General features: G+C 55.8%; 2 protein-coding genes across 2 annotated transcripts; both read right to left on the bottom strand.

Annotated features, from left to right (window-relative positions):
- Positions 1–768: 768 nt before the first annotated feature.
- LY79DRAFT_540923 (family 63 glycoside hydrolase) lies at positions 769–5,150 on the bottom strand. The gene is made up of 8 exons (XM_060556902.1): positions 4,587–5,150; positions 4,464–4,502; positions 4,290–4,407; positions 4,134–4,230; positions 4,100–4,101; positions 2,933–4,021; positions 1,636–2,880; positions 769–1,583 (listed from the first exon to the last, which is right to left on the bottom strand). The coding sequence occupies exons 1-8, from the start codon at positions 4,708–4,710 to the stop codon at positions 1,211–1,213; spliced, it is 3,087 nt and encodes a 1,028-aa protein (XP_060418506.1). The 5' UTR covers positions 4,711–5,150; the 3' UTR covers positions 769–1,210.
- A 1,292-nt stretch (positions 5,151–6,442) lies between these two features.
- Positions 6,443–10,449, bottom strand: LY79DRAFT_540916 (RasGEF domain-containing protein). Its single transcript, XM_060556901.1, has 5 exons — positions 9,454–10,449; positions 9,048–9,375; positions 8,773–8,982; positions 6,904–8,696; positions 6,443–6,846 (listed from the first exon to the last, which is right to left on the bottom strand). The coding sequence occupies exons 1-5, from the start codon at positions 10,003–10,005 to the stop codon at positions 6,757–6,759; spliced, it is 2,973 nt and encodes a 990-aa protein (XP_060418505.1). The 5' UTR covers positions 10,006–10,449; the 3' UTR covers positions 6,443–6,756.
- Positions 10,450–13,662: the final 3,213 nt, after the last annotated feature.

Genomic DNA, 13,662 nt, shown 5'->3' with positions numbered 1-13,662 from the left:
CGGAGAGTGGGATGTGTGCTGCTACAGGGCCTCAACGTTGAGAGAAAGGGCCATCTATCGCGGTTCTCGTCACGAGAAACCCCTTCCCGGCGGAGGCCGCGAAGCTTGCATGATGAGGTTTCAGCCCCTCCCTGACCGAGAGAGGTGGGGAGCGAGATGAGCCTGTTCGTCTTGTCTTCGGAGATGCGAACGAGGACGAGCTGTGCATAGTCTACAATAGAAGCATTCACGGAACTCTGAACACAAACATCCCGCCTTTAGTCCAAGCCCATGCCTCTCCGCCCGTGTCTTTGCTGGTGCGTTCTGGGCAAGTACCGCGGGGGGCCGGGGGCGCAGTATGCCGAGCGGCCAGGCCTGAAGGTGGGGGCTTCTTCTCTCATATCTTATATTATTTGACTCAGTACGTCGCATGAGAGCAAGGCGCGGCTCTACCGCGCGAGGATATGACACCGCGCGAACCTCCTTAGCTACCCAGACAAGATCTCGTCACACCGTCCAGAGAACGCTCAGAAAGAAGAAAGAAAGAAAGAAAAAAACGAAAAAAGACGAAAAAGGCTTTCTGGATAGGGCGAGAGGGGGGGGGGGGGGGGTTGGATCTCATAGACGTAGGCTTACGCTTTAAACCGAATACCGACACCTGGAGAGGGAAAAAAAAAAAACCACTTGCTGCATTGCGACCTGTCACTCATCACCGAGAGAGAGAGAGAGAGAGTACTTAAGACGGCCAACCGAACCCCTGGACGGGCTCGTCAGTAACCCGACTTTTATTCGCTCGTTGGACGTGTAGCGGCTTATGCATGACTTCCGTCGCCGACGTCATGTCAACGAATAACCACCATATCTCGGAAACACCACCAGGCTCTTTACTCGAGGGTCCCTCACGTTCAAGCATATGCCAATGAATGTACTTGTCCGGGCATAACCGCCTTGCATTGTGGCGAGGGCATAAGCTTACAGGGAGACTATCCAGCTTCCGTGCCATCCCTTGGCAACTAACAGAAGCACGATGAACACGGCAGCATCATATCATGGAAGCCCCATCCATTCTAAGTTTACCTAAGTGTGGATAAATCTACCTCTGCAGTCTAATAGTCCAGTACATGGCTCTATGTGCACTGGTCGCAGTTTTCGTCGTCATTCGTACGCAAGGAAACCCATAAAGGCTCTACTGTTCACTGCCTGCCTGGTGACCGTCTGCCTTCTTTGGAATCTAGGCGCCAGCCTCATACTCGTTGTCTTTTCCACTCACATGCTCCTTGTCTTCCTTGAAACGCTCGAGCTGGTCCGAGATGTATCGGTGCATATGTTGGTCTGCCTCCGACTGCTCCCTCATCTTCTGGCGGAGCTTCTCAGGATCGTCCAGCGTGGTTGAGTTGCCCAGCGAGTCATCGCCGTTGGTCTCATCAAAATCGCTCCTCGCGCCAATGGACCTTGCTGTGGACGACCTCCGCATTCGAGGCTTGCCACCGGGGCCCGGCGTCATGGAGCCGCGACGGTCAGTGCCGCGAGCGAATATGTCATCAAAGTAGTGCGACATTCCAGCCGAGGGAGTTCGGGGAGTGTGAGGCAGACGGCAGTTGATACTGAAATGATGTTAGCATAATCCTAATGGCTGCGGCAGGTGATTTGTCTTACCCGGTGTCGTGGATCATCCGGGCCATCAGGCCAGTCCAACCACACTGGTGCGTGGCTCCAAGCCCGCGACCGCTGTCGCCATCGAAGAACTCATAGAACCAGAGGTAGTCCTTCCAGTAGGGGTCGAAGTCGAGCAGGTCGTTACCAGCGTTGATGCTGCGGCGGCCCTCGTCGTTGCGGGTCATCAGATGCTGCAGCCGGTGCTGTATCTCCTCGGAAACGTGACCCAGATGCATGTAATCACCGCTACCAGTGGGACACTCAACCTGGAACTCGTGTCCGTAAAACAGGAAAAACCTCTGGAGAGACTCGACCAGGAGGAAGTTGACGCACAACCAAATCGGGCCTCTCCAGTTGCTGTTGCCGCCAAAGAGGCCGCTGTCGGAGTCACCGGGGACGTAGCCGACGGAGAACGTCTGCCCGTTGACTTCCATCGAGAACGGATGCTCTTTGTGGTACTTTGACAATGATCGGATACCATGCTCACTGAAGAACTCCTTCTCGTCGAGCATACGGTAGAGGATCTTCTCGAGCCTGTCTTTGCTGACGATGGACAACAGGATTCTGTTGCCCTTACCGCGCTTGGCGATGCTGGCCATGTTTCTCTCGGCCAGGTCACAGCGGTTCTCAATGAACCAGTCCACCCGCTTCTTGAACGAAGGCAGTTTGTTAATCAGCTCAGGCTCAAGGGTCAAGGTCGCGTAGAGTGGTATCAGGCCGACGAGGGACCGGACCGGAAGCTGCTGGATCCAGGGACCTCCCCACGAGATGGCGTCGTAGTAGAAGCCATCCTCGTCGTTCCACAGAGACTTCTCATCCTTCTGGCCGGTCCTGAAAGTCATGGCGTCGCTGATGAAGATGAAGTGCTCGAAGAACTTGGACGCGATATCCTCGTACGTCCGTCGGTGCTTCGCCAGCTCAAGCGCAATGTTGAGCATGCTGAGGCAGTAGAAGGCCATCCAGCCAGTGCTGTCAGCCTGCTCCAGAGAGCCGCCGGTAGGGAGAGGCTCGGAGCGGTTGAAGAGTCCAATATTGTCAAGACCGAGGAAGCCTCCCTCGAAGACGTTCTTGCCCTCGGCGTCTTTGCGGTTGACCCACCAGGTGAAGTTCAACAACAGCTTCTGGAACACCCTCTCGAGGAAATCCAGATCCTGGCGTCCGTAAAGCTTGCGCTCAATCTTGAACACACGAAACGTGGCCCAAGCATGGACAGGGGGGTTCACGTCGCCAAAGTTCCATTCATATCTGAACCAAGTTAGCGCCCATCTCGACCTCACCCAGTTTTGAATCAACCTACGCCGGTAATTGACCGTTGGGGTGGCAGTACCACTCTCTTGTGAAAAGGTCGAGCTGCTTCTTCGCGAAGTCCGGGTCCATCATGGCCAATGTGATGCAGTGAAACGCACTATCCCAGGCGGCGAAGAAGGGGTACTCCCAGGAGTCGGGCATCGACAGGATGTCGTCGCAGTGCATATGCTTCCACTGAGAATTACGAATATCCTTGCGACTCGGGGGTGGAGGGGGCTGCGTCGGGTCACCATTCGCCCACTGGTCCCAAATAAAGAGGTAGTGCTGCTTCGTCCACATCATGCCGGAGAAGGCCTGGCGCTGGATGTTGCGGAGGTCGTCGGCCATGGGGAGAGGGCTGAGACGGTAGTAGAAGTCGTCGGCCTCGGCGATTCTGAGATCAATCAGGTCATCGAAGTCGCCTTCGTCGAAGTAGGTCTGGTTCTTCTTGGAAAAGCGGAAACGGACAACAGCACACTCGCCAGGGGGAACACCGCCGTCCTCGTTGAAGCTGAACCAGGCGGCGCACTTGGTGCCCTTCTCCTCGGGGTTGATGGCCCCCTTTTCGCCCTCGCAGATGTACCGGTGGAAGGCATCCTTGACGTAGGGGGTCTTGTTCTTCTGTCCATACAACAGCTCGTAGTTGGTGTCGTTGTCAGTGAACATCATCTTGGGCAGAACGTCCTCCCCGCTAGTGCCGACGCCGGGCGAGGGCGACATCAAGAAGTAGCGTTCTCCCAGCGAGTGGTGCTTAGACTTGGCCAGCCCCTCGGAAAGGTGCTCGATGGACGGCTTCTTGTCTTCGGGCTCGCGGCCCCAGGCCCACGTGTTGCGAAACCACATGTGCGGCACGATATGGAGCGGTGCCGGGTCAGGGCCTCTGTTCCACGCGGTGACACGGAAGAGAATCTCTTCGGGGTCGTCCGTCTCCTTTGCTGTCTCAATGAAGATGTCCCAGTACCGGTCTTCTTCAAAGATGCCTGTGTCGACAATCTGGTACTCCTTGTCCTCCTTGCCTCTCCTCGCGTTCTCGTCCAGGAGGTCCTTATAGGGGAACTTCTTCTGCGGGTATTTGTACAGGAACTTCATGTAAGAGTGCTGAGGGCAATCGGTCAGTACGCGCAATGCGAGGACGGCCATTGAGAGCTTACCGTCTAGAGTGTCTGTTAGCAATCGGGTTGCGGATATGAGGGCGGCTTGGCGCTGCTTACAGGTGTGTTGTCGACGTGGAAATGGGCTTCCTTGATACTCTCGCCATGGTTGCCCTGCGGGTTCGAGAGACCAAACAGTCTCTCCTTGAGGAAATCACTCGTCACATTGTCAGCAGGTGAAGCTACAGCAAGACTTGCAAGGCGGCCCCGGCTCACTCTTGCTCGTTCCAGAAAGCAAAGCCCAGGTTCTGGAGGCCGTGGGTGTCGGAAACGCCCGCAATTCCATCCTCACCCCATCTGTAGGCTCGGGATCGCGCGTCGTCGTGGGTAAAGTCTGGGGCTTCCTGTCAGCATTGGGGCCCATCGTGGGGAATGGCGGGGCATCCTCACGACTCCACGCGTCCCCGTCGGGGCTGTAGTCCTCTCGCACTGCGACACAGCACTGATTAGATGACGTTTGTTACAATTGGGTCTGGTTGCAACCGCAACAGCAGCAGCAGAGCTGCAACTCACCGGTGGCCCATTGGCGCTCAGCGACGTAGGGACCCCATTTCTTCCAGTACTTCTCGCGCTTCCTGTCCTGTCTGAGGCGCTTCTCCTCTTCAGTAAGGTACTCGTGTCCGTCAAAGACAACCATGGTGGTGGGTGATGACGGTCGCGTCGAATTGGCACGCCACGGAGAGCACAGGCGAGGTGGCAGGCAGCAAGTCCGTCACGACAAGTGCAGGCAAGTGAGGAAGGGTTATGAGGGAATTGCAAAGGAGGGAGGAAACGAGAAGAAGGTTTGTGGGTTTTTTGTGGCGAGAGGTGAGGGTGAAAGGTTCTGCTCTGAGACGAAGTGCGGGATCGGGACAGAGGTGACCTTTAGTAAGTGCCAGACACCCCAGCAATGGCACTAAAAACAGCTCGGCCGGCAGTGCACGTCACGTATCACGATGGCTTCAGCGGCAGGCGGTCAGCTTCGCGGTTGGGTCAACGAGCTAGCAGAGCAGAAATGGGATGTAGACACTGCAGTAGTAGGATTTGAAGAGAGAAAGAGGGGAGTTGGAAGGTAGAGCGAGCAATGGGAGCGTGAAGAAGAGAAAGAGGAAGGAGAAAATAAAAGTTAAAACAAAAAGTGAAGCATACTACAGCTAATGTGCCTCACTCACTGTAGGTACCTGGGTATGATGAGCAAAGAACTCTCCGGGCTGGGACATACATTGTACCTAGGTAGGTGTGGACGGGCCCACGGCGGGAGCTGTGGCCGCCAGGAGATACCTAGATCGCGTCGATAGTATGTACATGGTTAGTACTGTACCTGGCCAACAGCAAGCATCAGCAGCAGCCAACCAATTCGGACGATAACAGAGCTAGACCTATCTCGAGTGGGGGAAGTTGTCAGATAGGCTCGAAGTTGTTGGCGAAGGTGCACTATGTGCCGCCGCAGGCAAGGTTGAGGGGGCGACCGCGGGGCATTCGAGCTATGCCATTTCGTTTGCCCATGTGGAATGCCTACCTACCTTCCCTACCAACCTTCCCTAGCAGCCTAGGTACCAGATAAGGTAGGTAGGTAGGTATGTACACTACCTCTAGCATTTAGCTCGACTCCAGTCCCCCCCTCTTCCTCCACCTCCACTCCTCGAACCAGCAGCAGCAGCAGCAACCGAGCAAGCAATCAGACTGCCATGGCAGCTCCTGACATTGCCCGAGCCCCATGTATTGCACGGACACTACTCCGCACTCCGCCGGACGAATGGTGGGTAGGTACGATATAGGTGGGTTTGTAAGTAGGTACGTTAGGTAGGTACTCCGCAGGATGCCATCACCTCACATCTCTATGTGATCCCGCCCACTGTCCCCGTCGGTTCCAACATTGCAGCTGCCTTTCTCCCCTTGCTGCCCCTCTCCTTGAAACGCTAAAATCAGAGCTTTCAGAAGCATGACGTCAACCGGCTCTAGCGTACCTCAATCCAACTTAGCGAGGCACTTCTTCGCCGGCCACCTAGCAATGCATTGAGCCGTCGCTGGCATCGGCCGTGGCCTGGACCGAATCGACCGACCAGGGGAAGTGAAGTGCCCATGGATCGCCGATGAAGTGCTTCGTTTCTTTTGCTCTTGGTTTGCTATTCCTGCTTTTTTTTTTTTTTTTTTTTTTTTTTTTTGCCCTTCCCCTGCCCCCCACTAGCTATTTTTTCTTTCTCAACATGGCTGCCGTTGTAAGGGGCAAGAAAAACGTGGTGCCGAACGGGATCATCAAGCCGACTCTCCTCAGTACGGCTAAAGAGCTTCTTCGGCCTAATCTTGAGACGGTTGTGCAAGGAATGGACGGGCATGAGCAGGAGAGAAAGCCCGGCAGTTGGCCCAAAAAAATAAAAATAAAAACGACTCCAGAATCTCGTGAGGAATGACGAGGCCGTCATGGCCTCGGTATCAATTGCTGAACAGGATATCTATATCGCCGAAATCGAGCCAAATCGCCTCCAATGTTGAACTAGTTCCACAATGCTGCATGAATCCATCTTTGTTTATACACTCCTGCATGCACCCACATGTGTCGCGCGAGCCGCGCCTTGTGTGGACGCCGACCAAGCTGTCCCGGAACGTTACGCCATTGGCGTGTCTAGGTATGCGGTCCGCTGCTATGCACCCGTTAGAGCCGCCCCTCCCCTCCCACCGACATGCTCCGCTGGCTTGCCAACTTCTACTTGGCGAACCAGGGGAACTTCTTCTTGCTGATGTCGGTCCCGCCCCCCGCAGTGCTCTCGAGCTGGACACTGCGTTGGTAGATCTCCTGTGACGTTCTCGTTAGCGTTATCCTAACATGACCCGCAGCGCCCATTTCGCTTACCTCTTCATCCGTCGGCATTCTGCAGTCCAAAATCAGCTCTCGCGCCGCCTCGTGCTTCGAGAGGTTCGGGTACGCTGTTCCTTGGCTCTTCATGAGAGGCAGCAGAACTTCGCCGAGCACTTCAAACTTCTTCCAGTTGATCCTGTCGCCGTCGGGCCCTACGAATGTCTTGCTCCCCTCCTCGGCCGATACCAGGTCTCTCCGGTGTAGTGGGATATACGGTATCCGGGGCAACGGCGAGTTCTCCCATGCCAGTCGGTATGCGAAGTGGCTCTTCTGTGTGCCCATGAGAATGCCCAGCTTGGCAAACGACTTTTGGGACTCGGGTGGCACCAATGTCCATGTCTGAGACAGCCGGTGCACCGCGGTGCCGTTGATGCCTGCGAGGATTGCCGCGAGCCCGTTGTAGTTGTTGAGCCGCCGCAGCTTTTGCGCAATGTTCATGAATTTTTCCAGCATCTGGGCCCGGTGCTTGGCCTTGTCCCGCAACAGGATGAGGTTGGCAACCCACTTGGCCACGTGATTGAAGTGGTTAATCATCCGATTGACGTTCTTGAGGCTCTTGCATTTGGACCGTTGATCCAACGACAGGCTCACGTGCCGCACAAAGTCTCTGATGCGGATAGACGAGAACATGACCCAGTCGATGCGCGTCATCTCGTCGGCGATGTCGTCGTCCGAAATGTCCATGAAGATGTGGTAACGGAACTTGTTCATGGGCAGCACATCGGTGGGCTCCATGTTCGCCGCTTCTCTTTCGTAGTCGTCGTATGAGTGGAACGAGACGTGTGTCCCGACGCTGCTGGTCCTGTCGACGGGAGGGAAGTCGGAGCTGCCCGACGGTCGTTCGTCGCCCGGCTTGTCGTCGTCAAGATTGAGGTTGATCATCCCGTTGGACACGTCGGGCGTGGATAGCGTTTTGTCTCTGGATAGGACCTTGCTGCCCTCTTCGTCCGCCAGCTCATCCGACCTGGCCCAGCCGGTATCGTCGTCCTCCACCACGCTGTGCTCGAGGTGTCGGCGGATTTGCTGGGCCGCGATCGAGAAGATGGGCTCGGTGGAAAGGTGCCTGATGAACTCTTCCAGGTCCCGCCGTGTCCCCGGCCGTGCAAAGTCCCCGGGATATAAGGAAACCCACTTGGCGACGACCTCTATGATCCTGAGCTGTGTCGCCGTCTTGGATAGATGATGCGCCGACTTGTCATCTCTGACGCGGTCAAGTCGCATGAGAATGGCCGAGAATAGCTCGCCGGGCGCGGCGAACTTGCGGTAGAGACAGAGGAAAACGTCCGAGAAATTATTGTCGGCCTTGGTCATGCGCGGAGCAATTAGCCGGTCGACGAGCTCGTCGAATGCCACGCCGGCAGACTTGACCGGCTTCTCGAGAAAGCTTTCATCGCTCCGTTGCAGGATGGGAATTTCGTCCGAGTAGCGAAACGAGTCGGCATCCGACTCCTCCATGTCCAAGAATGAGTCGGTTGGTCCGCGGTCGAGGCGAATGCCGGGTGTCCGTAGCTGGCTCGACACGGTTTGCTGAGACTCTTCTTCAATGGTTTCCGATGCTCCGAAGGAGCCCGAGCTTGATGGCGCACCACCAAAGTCGGCTGCAGGTAATGGGCCGCGCAGGTGGTCGGGGATGGGAGGGGGGACGCCTCGAAGAAGCGACAAATCAGAGCTCGCTCGGTTATGTTTACTGTGCTGACTTAGCGGCCGGCCGTTAGAGCCGTCGTGGGCCTCGAGGTTGGCTGCCGAGGCTGCACGGCGGCGGGACATGCCAGATTCCGATTGTGCTTCTGGCCGTGCAATCAGTCAGTATCACATCGGACGGTGCGGTGCGATGCGATGCATCGGGATTCGGGACTCAATTACCCTTGCGATTAGCGATGGCGGCTTTCAGCGTCGTGTTTAGGCAAGCCCTGGCCCGTTCTGGGCTGCTCGTCGAGAGGTTGAACACCCCGACGCACGACTTGAAGTATTCGTGGTTTGCAACGCGTTGCGAATCGACTTGCCGTTCACTCTCGGGATGGTCGCACTTGTTGGCGACGAGGACTGCAGGAAGGCCAGACTTGGTCAACGCAGCTAGCGCAAAGTTAGCGTGGTGTGATGCGATGCGACGCGTCGAAGCGGATCGTGCCAGGGCTCACCAATCGTCTGGGGCAGCTCCTTCATGCTCTCCTTATTCGTGACATCGAAGAGAATGAGGGCGCCATCGACGCGCGGGACGATGTGGCCGTTAATCTGCTTCGGCCACTGAATGGGCTGCAACGGGTTCAGCTCGAAATACTCGAGGTCCAGCTCGATCAGGGTGACGCCGTAGGTGACATTGTCAACGACCATGCGCACGCTCGAGGCGTTTGTGATTGGAGGTCGCGATAGGCCTAGGACGCGCTGGACGAAGGATGACTTGCCAACGCCCGACGCGCCAATGACTGCGATGTTGAGGCTCTCCATGATGGCGGAGGTTGGTGGTTGCTATGATCGTCAGCCCCTTTTTTCCACACCCCGTCTAATCAGCTACCCCGCAGTCTGCGTCTGGTGGGGCAACGTTACCCAGTACAAGGAATGTCCTATTATCAACGACTCTCTTCTTGGGGGTGGCCAGCGCTGGTCGGGCGTGTCGTCATCGCGGAGCGGGAAGTCGGCAGAGTTGAGTTCTTCTTCGTCGCGTGTGTGGCCCACAGTTTCGTCCTTTTCAGCTGCGTCGTCGGCTTCGTCCGGGTCGTCGAGGGTGGCCGTGGCCCAGCGCGAGTCAAACGCAAGCGCTGCCTCAATGTTGTGGTCGTCAAAGCGCAGGAAAAAGGGATCGTCGACAATGGAGACAATCGAGTCACGATAGGAGGCGGGCTGTCCGGAAGGGCGCAAGGGCTCGATGGACGACTCTCGGTGGACGGCGTAATGGGGGGTGTGTCTCTTGGGGGCAGCCGGGGCAGATCGGTGGGCAGCGTCGCGGTCGGCTCTTCGGGAGGGTGAGGAGGAGGAGGAGAAGGATGAGGCCGCAGCGTCGGCGGCGGTGGATCTCTCGGCGTAGTAGTGTTTCGGGGGGATGTGGGAGCCTTCTGAACTCTTGTGAGCCTTGAGAGCTCCCATGCGATCGGACGCCATGGCCACGACCGGGGGCGGTAGAGGCTATTCGGGGGAGGCAGACATACAACCGTGCAAAGAAGGGATTTTGAAAAGGGCCAAAGCCAGACAAAGACAAGGACAGAGAGGGCAGCAGGCCGGCGGACGTTGAGTGAAAACCAGACTTTTGGGACGGTGGATGCACTGACTAAAGGTCGGGATTTCAGAGCCTCAAGGGAGGCATGGGAAACCCACCGGGGCCGTTCTTAGTGTGATCGGCCTCGTGCGTACCTTGCTCGTAAACCAGGTGAGGAACCACCTTCACGGACGACTGGGCAAGGAACGGTGTAGGGTACACCACGGACGGGTCTGGGGCTCGTCAGGTCAGGGACGAAGAGTATCCGCCCGGTACCGTGTGTGTGTGTGTGTGTGTGTGTCTTGAATAGCGCAAGCAAGGTACGAAGGGGATGGGACAGGACTGGATAGAGCTTCGCGTGGTGGTACGGCAGACCAGGGGTCGAAAAGGGGGCCTTCTTCTTCTTCTTTTTCTTCTTCCTCTTCCGCCCCTCTCTCGCTAAAAGCTCCACTGGTGGGCAGATATCGGGCTTCTGGGAAGTGACGGGATGGGAGCGGCGGTCGAAGATGCTGGCACAGCAAATGAGATCAGTCGCGGATCTAGGTCCAGGACTCCTGTCCCCCCTTCCCTCTAAGCTTCAGGAAGGACAATCACGATGGCGGGCATTAGCAGCGGCGCCAGTTGCAAGTGCAGGGCCGGATCTGGAGCGATGCTCTGGCATGTTTTATGGTGGATGGTGTGTGGTTTGCCCTTCCTCTTTCTCACTGACTAGGGGATCGACGGGTACAATGAAGGGCGACACCAACAACAATAGATGACGCCTTGGTGTTATACGACAGCGGACCCTCTTTCTTTCTACTCCTATGCCTGCCGGGGGGGGATGGGAAGGGGTTGTGTTGACAGGCTACTTACGTACCTTGGTAGGTATGTTGGGCTGCTGATTAATGAACCCTAGACTACGCTGGTCCGGACCGGACTTATCCAAGAACTGAGTAAAATGAGGCAAGGGAAAGGGGGGAGTATTGGAATGAGAGTATAAGGAGGAGGCAGAGGAGAAGAGAGGGAAAGCGCGCGTACCTACTTAGTGCAAAGGCAATAATACCACGTACTCCGTACACTGACCGAAACACGAACGGAAGAGCGGGAAAGGGCCGCGATGATCAGGGTCAGTGGGCCAGAGACAAGCCGACGTTTGCGCTGCAATACCTCCCTCGCCTAAGGATGTAGAGTGGAGAGAGAGTGTGTGTGTGTGGATACAGGACTTTGCAAGCACAAACAAATGTATCTGCAATTCCTTCCGGTGGAAAACGCAGCAAATGGCAACGCTGAATAGGGCCTCCAGGTTCGCAGCGACAGGGCAGATAATGGAACGAAAACAGAGCGAAAAGCGGAGAAATGGACAAGGTCCGAGTCCACCGTTTACACGCAAACAAACATACATTGCCTGTACACACTTAGGTGAACATGGCCTACCTACCTTGTAAGGGAAGAAGTACCTAAGCACCTACCAAGGTATGAACTGGTACTTTGACAGACTGGATAGAAAAGCAGAGTAGGTGCCAGGCCGTGGAGGTCTCGGCACAGTATCCGTACCGCAGCAGTGGGCGAGCCGGATTCTAGCCGTCCAATCAGGGAGTATGCTGCATTTCCAGGCTTTTGACGGACTCGGAGAAGAGAGTATATTTAGAGGCAAAAAGGGATAGAAAATTATACATATCCCTCTGGATACATTATGTGGAGAACTGATATCATGTACCTTGTATATCTAGCTGGACATAAGAGCCCGGCACTGTCCAGAACCACCCCCCACCCGGGTAGGTAGGTAGTAGGATAGGTAGGTATTGTGAGCATGTATCCCATCACTGGTCTGCCTGCCTTGATAGTTATTCCTATGTGCAGCGTGCTTCCTTTGCTCTTCGGGTCCGGGGATAACTCTGGTCTCTCATCGTGACTAATATGAACTGGCGGTCTGGAAACCTTAGTTAGATGACATGATTTCGATCATGGACATGCCCGTCTACATCCGGTATTGATAACCCTACAGTCCCTAGGCACCTACTGTCCCAGTACAGACATACACCCTCTCGTCGTCCGCCACCTCAGTCGACTCACCGACTCCGTACCCAGCTCTCTTCCTCTTCACCTCCCTAGCTTGGTATCGCCCACTCAGGTTTTCGAATACATATACTCCTGCCAACCACAATACGACTGCCGTGACCATAAATGCCGGCGATCTCTCAAGATGACGCAGGCCAGCTAGTGCCGTGCTTCTCCAGCATCCCGATCATCGACATCCGTATCAACACCTGGCCAGCGAGCCGACCACGTCCCCTAACATGTCCATCACTAGGTTCAAGCCGCTGCTTATGCCACCGTCAACTCATCGTCCTCTCGACACACGCAGCCGCCGGATTCTTCCAGGCTCAATGCCCTATAACACAATGGCATTAGCTAGCCTCTGCTTGCCTCAAAAACGAGACGAGTCATAAATTCCGAACCTGGACCCCCAAACCATTGAGCTTCGAAACCGTTGGGGATGGACGATCCTCCAGGATGGCCAACTTGAGCCTACGTCCTGAGACTTTCGCTGATTCGGGACGTGGAATACCACCCGGCAGGCAGCTTCGGTCGAAGCCGGCTCGTCGATCCGTTTTTCCAGTCCTGCTGCTTGGCCTCAAACTGTTAAGCCCAAGTACGGATAAATTTCTGTCAGACGCGGGAACGGGTCGTAGTCATGCTACCAAGATTGTCTGTCCGACAGTCTGTATCTCAAGCCTTGCGCCAATGCCGCACAAACGTTCAAAATCCACCATCTGCCCACGGTGGGCATCCCGCTACGCAAATGTCCTAATGATCGACAGAATACACGCACGGATCGCAGTGGAAACAACGTAGTGGATTACCTTCTGGCCGCGGTCTTGGCACATACCCACTCGAGAACCCCTGCCTTTGGCTGCGGTCGTGTGCCTGCATTAATGCTGTATGAATGAGCCATAAGCCCCATCGAATCATCTCTCAGTAGCTGCCGCGCCTCTGGACTTGCTCATCAGCTGGCGTGGAGAGCAGGCTGGCGATGGCTTCAACAGCGCTGTCAGCTGCCCCCTTGTCTGCAGTGGCATGTCATATGGACGATAAGCGGCGTGACTGTGGCATTGGTCAAATGTGTAGATTGAAGCCACCAACCAACCTCTTTCCAATACTTGCAGCTGTGGCGTCACAAAGCGTCTTGCCGCGCCAGCAACGTAGCGAGTAAACTGGCTTGCGGGGTTCGTGCACGGTAGACACCTAGCTACTATTATATTATGCATGTACTTAGCAGCTTAGGTAGTTAGCATAGGTACCTGTCCGATAGTACTGCTGCCTACCAGCAGAGCAGGCTAGAGCTGTTGCTGCATCGCCAAGCCGTACGATATGGCAACCCAGTTAGTCCTTCGTAAAGCGCAGTTCGAGGGTGCATAGAGGCCGATACGAGGACGAGACATGCAGCACATGCAGCAAACTGCAGTCAGAGATGGGGATACACGCAGCAGTCGCAGCAGCCTCTCTTCCCCCACCATCAAGACTGAGGCCTACAAAAACAAACCTCACAAAGCTACCTAGGGTGCTGGGCCAGCATCTTCGGG

The sequence above is a fragment of the Colletotrichum navitas genome (assembly GCF_030913465.1).
Source record: "Colletotrichum navitas strain CBS 125086 chromosome Unknown LY79scaffold_7, whole genome shotgun sequence".
In the NCBI taxonomy this organism is placed as follows: Eukaryota; Fungi; Ascomycota; class Sordariomycetes; order Glomerellales; family Glomerellaceae; genus Colletotrichum; species Colletotrichum navitas.
The sequence above is the reverse complement of the archived record's forward strand: the minus strand, read 5'-3'. Positions and strand labels throughout refer to the sequence as shown.

Bases quoted from the DNA above. Each gene is read 5' to 3' on its own strand.
- LY79DRAFT_540923 (XM_060556902.1), bottom strand. From the start codon at position 4,710: ATGGTTGTCTTTGACGGACACGAGTACCTTACTGAAGAGGAGAAGCGC. The intron at 4,408-4,463 runs GTGAGGATGCCC...AGGAAGCCCCAG, and splicing joins CGACGGGGACGCGTGGAGTC to ACTTTACCCACGACGACGCG. The intron at 4,231-4,289 runs GTGAGCCGGGGC...CAATGTGACGAG, and splicing joins GCTTTCTGGAACGAGCAAGA to TGATTTCCTCAAGGAGAGAC.
- LY79DRAFT_540916 (XM_060556901.1), bottom strand. From the start codon at position 10,005: ATGGCGTCCGATCGCATGGGAGCTCTCAAGGCTCACAAGAGTTCAGAA. The intron at 9,376-9,453 runs GTAACGTTGCCC...TGACGATCATAG, and splicing joins TAGGACATTCCTTGTACTGG to CAACCACCAACCTCCGCCAT. The intron at 8,697-8,772 runs GTAATTGAGTCC...TTGCACGGCCAG, and splicing joins CGCCATCGCTAATCGCAAGG to AAGCACAATCGGAATCTGGC.